The sequence below is a fragment of the Protopterus annectens genome, chromosome 3.part0, assembly GCF_019279795.1.
Source record: "Protopterus annectens isolate FY-2018-M chromosome 3.part0, PAN1.0, whole genome shotgun sequence".
NCBI lineage: Eukaryota > Metazoa > Chordata > Ceratodontiformes > Protopteridae > Protopterus > Protopterus annectens.
In genome coordinates this window covers 888,214,784-888,226,488 of record NC_056731.1, presented here as the reverse complement: position 1 = coordinate 888,226,488, position 11,705 = coordinate 888,214,784, and the positions used below count along the sequence as shown (strand labels likewise).

General features: G+C 36.4%; 1 protein-coding gene across 1 annotated transcript in view; it reads right to left on the bottom strand.

Annotated features, from left to right (window-relative positions):
* Positions 1-2,382: 2,382 nt before the first annotated feature.
* The window catches only part of FBXL7 (F-box and leucine rich repeat protein 7), a 614,868-nt gene continuing 605,545 nt past the window's right edge, over positions 2,383-11,705 (bottom strand). The window contains exon 3 of the mRNA XM_044065218.1: positions 2,383-3,294. Within this exon, the coding sequence (XP_043921153.1) occupies positions 2,558-3,294 (737 nt within the window). The 3' untranslated portion in view covers positions 2,383-2,557. The remainder of the gene's footprint in view (positions 3,295-11,705) is intronic.

The following is an 11,705-nucleotide window of genomic DNA, read 5'->3' as shown; positions in this document are numbered from 1 at the left end:
TACTGTTTAAGTTACACAGTGAGGGATGTTTCTAAGTCAGTACAAATATGCTAAACAGCACCGCATTTCCTTTACTCACAAGTTTGTTAGTTTTGGTAATGTACATATAGAACATGGAGTCTGAGGGGCAAATACTGCATTCTATAATTAGATATTGGTAGTTTTATAATACTGAACCAATGTAAGGTTACCAAAAGATGGTACTTTCACAGTGAAGTGATCATTACCACTGACACCAATTTTAGTAATAAAACATTACAAGCTGTAGATTAAATTGGAAATGTAATAATGATTCATTTGCTAATACCATATAGTATAGCTTTAAGTGAATAAATCATTAGAAAAGTAAGAAGTCTTACTATAAACCCATCCACTCAGGGTCTCACTTCAACAGTGACAATCATCTCAAGCCAAGGTTTACACCATCAGGTGGCTAGCCTTTCCACAGTAGTTCAACTCACACCTATGGCCAATCCACCTACTGCATATCTTTAGAATGTGGGAGGAAATCATAGCAAACCCACACAACTGCAGGGAGGGCATGTAGACTCTGCATAGAAGGCACCCTACCTGTGAATCAAACCAAAGAACCTCTTGCTGTGAGGCAACAATGCTAACTGCTGCACCATTGCAGCCACCCGGAGATCTCATTATAAATAACAACCTGAAAATAATTTATTACCTTTATAAAATATCCCACAGTACACTTTAAATGTTTTTCACTTCTTTCTAAATACACAGCATTACTTAGCTGTGGGTTAACATACACCACAGTAATGTGATTAATTGACCGGTATGAAGCAAAGACTTTTGTAAAACTCCATTGTACATTCTTTATTACTGGAGCCACATGTCAGACAATAGTTAAAAGTATGCTGCATAAGTACATAATTTCATGACTAATGCTAATCAACCATATGCTAAAAATGGTAGAAATGAATGAATGAGGACATGATATCCATTTAATTACACTGTGTATAACAACTTGGCAACTAAGAAAAACACAAGGGTATGTTGGTAAAGAAACCAATGCAGCAAAAACGCTGTAAAACAGATGATGTTATGAACATGGTGTCAAATGACTGCAATCTGTATTCCTTTCCATGGCAGACTTGATCTTTTCTATGAGACAGTATGTATCTATTCTCCAAAGCACTATCTCTTATTCTGGGTAGTACTTATCTATCCCCAAAACACAATCTCTTATTCATCATCTGAACAGCTGTCAATCATATCAGGAATAGACTGCAAGTTAGAAGCTGGTTAGCTGGGAGACATGAACAGATAGTTTCTGGGTTTGGCATGGGGACCGAACAGGTCTATATGACAAAAGCTTGCAATACATACTATTCACATCAGAACATATTTCCAGTCATTAGGTGACTGCAGGACTGCACAAAGGTCTGGCGCTAAGAAATGAAGTAAGTGACAGCAATGCTCTATCTGCAGCATGCCAATCTGCTGCACTGGAAACACTGCACACAAACAAAACTTTAGGCAAATAAGTAAGCTTAAAGGAGGGCCTACTGGTACAGTGGCAGGGTATCTGTCAGCAGCATTGGTGCTATGGGTTCTGGAATGGTTTGAGATTGCTCAGAGAGCTGGCTAAGCCATACAGGATTAAGTCAACAGAGACATGCTCTCTTTCACTGGAGCATTTCTTTGTGGCTATGAAAAGGGTATGTAAGAAAGTTGGAGTAGATTGAACACAAGCTCATTGTAATATCCTTAAACTGTATAAAAGAGAAAAAATACCATCATAGATACAATTATATATCCCCTCCAATCTGGTAAAGGGGGATAGGATTTCATCTGTAGATAATGGGGAGGTGAAATGAAGACAAAAGCTAGCAGGGAGCATAAATTTAAGGGGCTGTATTTAACGTCCAGATATAATACTGTTTAAAAAATCATAAACCTCACACCACTGCTCTGTGTCATACCTAAAAATGTCAAAATGTGCCATCTGTCACACTTACTGCAGTATTTGATTACTGGCCAACAATATTCATGTGAAAATGTTCTTACTTCTTTAGGTTATGAATTGAAAACTTACGCTCAATAAAATGCTGTTAAACAGAATGAGAAAAATGCTCAGGAAAAAACTTTCTCCTACTCTTTTATGCAGCACTGGCATAAATTTACATGCATGTGTTTTTGAGAGATTTCTTCATTGATCTTTTTCATTAAAGTTTCATTGATGATTACACAAACCCTTGTAAAGTGCCACTCCAAGTATATACAATTTACAAACAGAAACAGGTTTAGAACATTCGTATCCATCAGTGTGGAGAACAGCAACTTTCATTACATTTTTTTTGTGAGGAACTGCACATACTGGTGTCCTCCTGTTTCTGTGAGAGTATTTAAATATTCAGTTTGAATTCTAGTAAAGTCTTGTATTAGATATGGAAAAAGTTTCAGGATGAAATCAATCAATAATACTATCACATGCCAAGTACTCTGGAGTGCTGTGATCATGCACTGTATCTTGGAAGCTTTGATCACATTTTTTTTTTCAAATAACAATATTCAAAACTGTAAAATTATTTTCATATTAAAAGAATGCAGGGTTGGTATGCTCAATTATGCAGCGCTTGCAGTGACGTTTTACAAACCTCAGTGCTTCAACTGAGATGTCACAGTCCTGTACATTTAGCATTTGCAGATCAAAGCAGTTGGCAGCAACTATTTGAAGTCCTCGGCCTGTGATGCTTTCACATGATTTAAGACTGAGACGTTTCAGATTAAAGCAGTTAAGAGCAAGAAATTCTAGTCCGGCATCTGAGACTAAAAGGCACTTCCCTATGTCTAGGGATTTGAGTTTTGTGCAGTTTTTGGCAAGGTACTCCACTCCATGGTCTGTAATACCCTCACAGCCTCGAGCATTAAGGTAGCGGAGTTTGCTGCAATATTTTGCTATGTAACGAATACCAACATCTGTGACCCGGCCACAGTGGGCAATACTGAGATATCTTAGGCGTGATTCTAGCTTTGCAATCTCTCTTAGTCCAAAATCACTAACAAATCGGCAGTCACTTACACTTAGCTCCTTAATGGATGAACAATATATCATCAAGTATCGCAAGCCCTCATCTGTCAGGCGGACACAACGGCGCAGGTAAAGATGGGTAAGCTGAGTGCAGTGGGCAGCAATTGTATGCAATCCTTCATCCTCAAGGACAAAGCAGTCTGTCATGTCCAGATAACGTATAGAAATTTGTTTTCCATGCATAGGTGAGAGCTTTATCGATGCCTCCCATGTCAAACTGATGCAAGTCACCTTGGAACACCCTAATGTTAAAAGAAACCAAAAGTTAATACTTTAAAATCAATCTTACAACATGATGTGATGTGATATACAATTCAATATCTCAAAGAAAACAATAACCTTGATTTGTTGTACAAATTTATGGTGTACAACAACCTGCAAGGTTCATCATAGCATTTTCAGTTATTTCAATGTTATACACATTGAAGCTGCATAAAAGCTAATGGAGATGCATAGCCATCATTTTGCATTGTTAAATGGGTATAAAAGTTGCTAAATTCCAGTTTGCTAGGGATAGTATCCAAACTATTCATTATCCTAGCACAACAGCATACTGAAAATTGATATAGTTCAGAAAAAAGTACAATTTGTTCTAAAATGGCCCATTTTGAACTGCAGTAATGCACAGTGTGTTCCAAAGGTGTATCACGACAGACTAATGTCCTTTCCTAGATGACTGACATGCCAGATATATCTTAATTAAGATCAATTTAATTAAGTTTGATTTACCAAGCTGCACTGTTACCCTCATGCCCCACATCTTGTCATATTCTGCTGCTTATTATAAAATACCATGAGTAAATCAGCAATAAATGAAAAATGCTGATTGGTCAAATTATCTTTGATCCATGAGTGCATTTCTGTATAACAAATTAACAAATGATTATACAAATTTATTACAAAAACTGCCTCTTAACCTGGACAGGAAAACAAAAGGCTGCCATTTTTTTCCCTTACTACTTAAGGGGTTGTAATCATAATGATCTGGAAAACACTTATAATAATCTTACCACATCATCATCACATATACTTCCTAAAGTTCAAAATGTAATCTAAAAAAAACAAAAAACTAATTATAGCACAAGGAAGCTGCTGTCACACAACTGATATACATTGTCATAAACAAAGGTTATATATTTAACATAATAATAAAGTTTCATAATCCACATCTGTTCTCTTCAACTGTATGACTGATCCTCACCATGCATGAATCATTCAGTACTTTGAGACTTTCCAAGGTTCAGACTCAACAAAGTACCACACAAGCCCTTCCAGCCATTGCTCCAACAGTTTCCACTTGTGAAAATTTATAAGAGGACAGAAGGTGAGAAGGTATGATGAAGTGGACTCCTCCCCCATCTCTTAAAGTAAAACAGTACAACACCATCCAGCACACTAAATAACATTACCCCAGGAATTGTGTAAGTCCTTTCACCCACCCTCTTACTCCTTATGCATTTCCTCCCAGTATATCCCGCCTCCCTCTCCTCTGTCCCCCCTCCTTTCACCCACCTCCCTACTCCATCCCACAAAGCCTATGCCTCTCCCCTTTTCTTGTTCTTCAAGTCTCTGATTTTTCTTCATTTAATACCTTTTGTATACATTGTAAATACATGATGTTACTGAATATCTACACCTCTTAAATAATCATTTTATTCCCAATGTTGTACTAGATCTTCTAAGATCATATGGCTACTATAGATACTCCAAAGCATATGTTAAAATTGGATCTTACATTTCACAAAGATTCACTGTAAAAAAGGCAATAAGTAAGGGTGTCCCTTGCCCTCTGCTATTTGCATTAGTTATCAAATCCTTAGCTAATTGTATAAGAAGCAATGGAAACATTGATGGATTCTTAATTAACAAGGATTGTCAATCTAAAATACAGCTTTTTGAAGATGATAGTTTACTAACTACAGGTGAGTTAAATTATTCAATCGAGAAATTGATGAGGAAATTGAAAAGTTTCAAGAAGTATAGATGAAATTTAATAATAATAAAACTGAAACTTTATTGTTAAATCAATTACTAGATACTAAGTTTAAAGATAAATATAATTATAATTGGGAAGAAAAAGAACTCAAATAAAAATATCAAGATGTGAGTGAGATTATTAATAATAATTTTGAAAAAAATAATTGAAGAAGTGTTACTTCTTACTAAAAATGGAATTAATGTTTTTTTAAGGATGGGTTAGTAAAATGATGTTATTACCCAATATTATATATATATATATATATATATATATATATATATATATATATATATATATATTGCATTCAATAGCTTTAATCCCTGACAAAAAGCTTTCAAAAAATGAAAACAAAATAACTTTATTCTTATGGTATTCTAAAAAGCTGAGAATTGGTTATATAAATCATATAAGACTATGGGAGTATGGTGGTATAAGCTTCCAAGATATGGAATCTTATTCCATTCCTATAAATTTTACCTCTGTTATACTCTGGATATACTCAACCTACACTAGTCAATGGAAAACCATTTAGTATCAAATTCTTATAAGTTTATCAAATATGATAAATTAGAAATATGTAACAATCCTTTCATCTGGTTAATAAAATTTGCCACAGGAAGAAATCCCTTTCAGTCTTTAGACTCTGCATATATGAAATCGGTTCTTAAAGCAGTTAAGAAATATGTTTTTAAAACTCTATTAATATATAAATGGATTTTTTTGTGCTTTCTCATTGCACACACCTCTAGATTTAAGAAAACTTGGAACAATATTAAAATGAATTCATTAGACAGGATTGGATTATTATTATGGTCTGATTGCTTAGAACAAGGAAAAGCTAAGCTGCCAGAATATTTAATGAAAGACTATAAGTTGGCTGAATCTGTTAACCAGTTACTGTTATCCATCAGTAAGAAATTAAATGAATTTGTAGATAATATGAGTGAAGAGTAACGTAACACTATTTTCTCATATGAATATTTGCTATAACAAGTTCTATAAGTTAATTATAAATAATAATTCTGATACAAAATTCTGGAACTTTTTAGATAGTAGTGGACTTAGCAACTCAGTAGTTGGTAAGAATAAAACTTTGTTACTTAAATCAATTAGTCAAACTTCTTTCAAGTTTATAGTAGAAAGTTTTTATGTGGAATATATATACACACATTGTTTGTTACTCCCTATAAAATCTCTGAGTTTAGTAAAATGACTTATTCAATCTGTTGGAGGGGAGATGTAGTAAAGATGTAAAAGCTGATTGGACACATGTTTATAGATTGTAAAAAATTAAATGTATACTGGGAAAAGATAAATATGTTTTAAGGGGTTATGATCTGAGAATTGTTCTTTAACTAGAGCAATAATATTTAATGAATATTCCACTTCCTTTATCTGTACAAGCCAAACAACAAAAAATATTCTGGAGTTTACTGGCAATAGCTAGAAAAGCTATTACAAAAAAATGGAAATCAATCTCCGTTCCTACATTCAAAATTTTTTTAATTTATCAGGAATACTACATAAAACTGAAACAGAAGTGAACAGAATAAGATCTATAAATCATTCTAAGACTTTTAGTGTTTGAGATAACCTTGAAATATCAATACTCCTAGTGTGTTAATTGTATGATTACCTTGATGATTCGGTGTATTCCTTACATTGTATAACAGTATATGGTGTTGAATTACTTCCTTTCAGTGTATATATTGTAAATATGTTAAATTAATAAAAGAATTTCTTAAAACTGTTTAAAATTACTGTTTTCTATGTTTCATGGATATGGTCACCAGGATTGAGCCTGAAAACAGTTCAGCTGAATTAGCTGCTTCGGTGTTCTGCCTTAATTAAATACATATGTAAATAAATAAAATAAAATAAAATAAAAAAAGTATGGTAAGTACATACATTTTGTATCCACCTTCTTGTTGTAGGGTGGTATGGTAGTATACTCCAAATGATATTAGACCCTTTAGATTTTATTTATTTATTTATCTGTCTGTTTGTTTTTCTTTTTAAATTTCTTATCCAGGTAGATGGGCTGTTCTAAGGACCCTGTTCATCCATAACCTAGGTCAGAGACACAGAGTAGTAAAATATAATTATTGTTTGACATACAGATCTTGAAGGATTTACAGTAAAGAACAGACTAGTTCTTTATTATTTCTGCAGTCTATGCTGACTTCTAGAAGACCTCTTCTCATTTCTGTATTGGTTGTGAGGGCCAGCCCAAGAGATTATGAGGTTTAATTTAGACCACTGTGATGGGGTCCGTTGGCTGTTGCACTCATATACCACCCTATCCCTCCATCTACTTGCTGGGTTCCTGGACTATTTTGGATTTATTATCCAGAATAAATGTTATTACTGTGAATTAAAAAGTAAAACTGTTAGCTTATATTTTTGTAATAAGACATGTTAAAGCAGAAGTAAACTACTGGATTCCTGGATTGCTCCTAGATCCAACATCTCCTATAGTTCTTCTCTCAGGTACACTATACAGGCCCTGATTGATAGGACACTGACACCCAGTGTTTATGCAATATTTTATCAGGTAGGCGTACACTGATTTACCAGTAAATGTTAACAAACTCCTGTATTACTACCAAGGTCTTCTGAACCCAGATGGATCATAGCGGCACACTTCCCCCCTGTTACGGAAAATAATACATCTCATGATTATTCTTCACAAAATGAATATTAACTTGCAGTTTCTTAACAAATCAGTCCAATAAAATGTTTGTGTTAAAATCAAAAGGTAAAATAGATGTATGATTATGCAAAATATGGATTCACATAAGTCATAGCTTTATATTTCAAGTGCCTTTCAACTGCATTCTCTTTATTAGCAAATTACAGTGAGTGACAGATAATTGAAGGCAAAGTAAGAGCTGAAGGAGTTAAAGGATGTTATGATGTTATAGTATGTTTAAAGAGTCTGGTTGCAGAATGCTAATGGAAGAAAGAAAGAAAAACAATGTTTCAGGAATCTTTTGTAAGCTCTGGCCTTCTCAGGCTGGGGGAATGAATCATTGCAAGAATGTCTGTAAGTTAGTATCTACTGCTACTGAATGTTACATGGTCAAAAGATAAATTCTTAGACTAGGTGGTCTGTGTTTTAAAAATGCATATTGTCAAGTGTGCGAAGATCACAAGGGCATAAAATATTTAAAAATGTATTATTTGTTAAAAGCTATGTGACATCAGAATTCTGCATGCATGAAATTGATAAGAAAGGCATAAACTATGAAGATTTCCTTTGTTCTTTGGGACTGATTTGAAAATGTTAGTAGGCAGTCTCTCAGAGCTACTTATGGAATAAACCATTACTTTGCATATCCTGAAGCATTATTCTTGACTTGAGACTAAAAGGTCAAACTCTTTGTTATTTATTTATGAACATTAACACCCCATTTGCCCCCAAACTTCTTTTTTACTTTTTTCCTCTCTTTGTCCCCTCATTTCCCTTCATTTGACTCATACTTTACTCTCCTTCACATCCTATTTCCAACAATTGTACATAATATAAATACTTTGCTTTTTGGATATTAATTGCCACATAGAAACTTTATACAATACAATGGTATGACAGTGCACATATACTTTTCTAACCTATTTTGCTGACTGAATTCTTGTACCATTACACTTATGATTGCATTAATTTATGCTACATATTATCTTGTCTTACATCTCTGCATGCTTGCTCTTACATTACCACTGTTGCAGTAACATTAATTGAAGTGTATTGTTTCTTTAGTTGCACTTTTGTCATGTTCAGACTGAAAATGGTTTTGGAGGATCATTGCTCTACCTTGATGAATAAACATTAAATAAATGAACCAAAAATCTTTGTAAGTTAGTTATGTTACACACTCCAATGTGTTTTGGAGGTGCTGCTGATTCCAAGCAGACCACACTACTAAGCATCTGGATCATTTTCAACATAAATGTTTGATAAAAACCTTTTGCCGCATCACAATCTCTATCTTTCATCTCTCATGCTTAGTGTTCACCATTGCCAGGAAGTACTGGAAAAGTGGACCAGTGGGTCTGAATTTAATGCTTGTGAGAAGATTGGGCAGACAAAAAGTGGATAAATAATTTCTAACCTCCGTTATGCATTCACACCTTGTACCACCCCTTTCTTTCCACCTGTACTTACTCCTTATGATTAGATTTTCTTACTCAGTTAATTTGCACACCTTGTTATAGACACTGTTTTCACAAATTCTCACAAACTGTTGAACTTCCTCAGAATAACAGTGATTATGTCAGCCTCTCCCTAGATATGGCACTGCTCACTCATTACCCACTTGGAAGTATTTCTGAAAGTGTACTTGTATGTGTTCTTTGTTGACCATGTTAACACTATGTTAATAGCCTCTTGTCAGAGGAGACCTGAGATGGTATTTATACTAACTAGGGGAAACTGGGCAGGGCACTTGTGACTTTCCCTACTTTTTTCAATGAGTGCAGTAGGATCTTTTATGTCACATGAACTATCACCAGCTCAGACAGATGGGAGCATGGTTTAATGTCTCATCCTAAGGATAACACACTTAGGAGTGCAACCCCCCCCCCCTGTCCTGCATTGCAGTGTTAGTAATGGGAAATTAATCAAATCCCCTGGTGTGGGAATAAAAAACATAGCTTTCTTATCTTCCAGCGCCAAAGGCAAGTGTGCTTCCTGTTGAGACAGCAACACTACAAAAAACTGGATAATTGTTTAATTAGGTAAGTGGAGTAATACAGCCAGATCTTTTCCACACATATCCCAGGTCTCAAGAGCAACAGGAAGGATTACATGCAGGAATAATTTAGAGTAGTCACCAAGCATCATAGGTTTGTAGGTTCATAGGTTCATAGACAAGTACTTGGCTATCTGCCCAAGGGCATTTATAAGCCTAGCCAGAATGTGTTGGCTTTCGCCACCCCCTTAGATTAGTTCCCTGTGCCTCTGTCCAGCAGAACCACTGTAGTGATCCCCGGGGTAAATTTTCTGTTTCCCATCCCCCCGTCCAGGTTTCTCTTGAAGAGTGTTAGTGAGGGGCTCTGCCTGATGTATATTGGAATCCTGTTCCAAAGCATGGGGAGTCTCTGGGATAGGAATCTATCCCTCCAGCATGTCCTATTTATCATTGTGGTGAGGTTTATAACTCTAGAGCGTGTGGCTCTCCGGGATTTGTTTTTTTTTTTAGGTGGAGCATGTCCATCAATTCTGGGTTGGACATGGCCTTGTATGTCAGGCAGAGATCACCCCTGAGTAAGCAGTACGCAACTGAGTAGAGCTGGAGTTTCTTGAGTCGGGCTGCATAGGGCATCTGTTTGAGGTCAGTAATCCTCTTGGTGAGGTACTTTTGTGGTCTTTCCAGCTGTTGCAGGTGTCTTGAAAGGTACATCCCAAATGGGCCATTGTATTCTTTGATGGGTCTAATGAGTGATGAGTAGAGAGGCACAATAACCTCTTTTGTTCTAGATGTGAACCCTTTTGTGATTAGGTGGGCCACATAGAAGGATTTTCTAATCACCTTGGCAATATGATTATCAAAGGAGAGATTACAATCTACTTGGGTCCCCAGATCCCTTATTACATTTTCTGTATTTAGGGGACTACCACCTATGTGGTAGTTCGTGGGTACTTTGTTTTTTACAAAGGGGATGACTATGCACTTTTTGGCATTTAGCTTGAGGCCATGATTTTGACACCAGGTATCCATCTCAGTGAGACCCATCTGGAGGGTGTCTGTATCAGCTGGAGAATCAATTATGGCCCCTAGTTTGCAGTCGTCTGTGAACTTGGTCAGCCATAGTCCTCCTATGCTTGCCTGTAGCACTGAGAAGTATATACCGAACAGGAGGGGTCCTAGGACTGAGCCCTGGGGGATGCCACTTGTAACCGGTTTAGAGTCGGACGTAGAGCCTACAACTCTCACCATGTGGGTTCTATCCATGAGCCAGTTGGCAACCCATCTCGTGATGTAGGGGTTTATATTCAAGCTGGTGAGCTTGTCTATAATACTAGAATGGGGAATGGTGTCGAAAGCCTTTGCGAGGTCTAGGTAGGCTGTGTGGACCTCCTTTCTCTTGTCTAATGCCTTGGTAACCATCTCAAAGAAATCCATCAGATTTAGGAGGCATGATCTGCCCTTAACAAAGCCAAACTGGGTAGGGTCCAAGGTTTGGAGGTTCCCAATGTCTCTGTTAATGAGTTCCATGATAATGCATTCCATAGCCTTGCAGACAAGGCTAGTCAGGTTTATAGGGTGATAGTTCCCGGGGTCTGTTGTGGCTCCACCTTTGTGGAGTGGGATAATTGTTGCTGTGCACCACTCTGTGGGTACATAGCCTGTAGAGAGGCTGAGTTTGAACAGTGTGTTTAGGTGAGGGGTTAGTTCATTTTGGAGCTATTGTAAGACACAACCTGGGACACCATCCGGTCCCATTGAAGCTGTGTTTTTGGCTTTGGATAGGGCTGTTTTAACCTGTGTATCAGTGATTGATGGGGCCCTACATTCTTCTGGCATGATTATGGGCCCTATAGGGGTTGAGAGGGGGGTGAAGTTTGCACTAATCCTGTCTGCCAGAATGTTGGCAATATCAGTCGGTTCAGTGTATTTTGTGCCATTCTGCACGACCTCAGAGCAGATCTGAGAGTTTCCACTTAGGTTCATGACA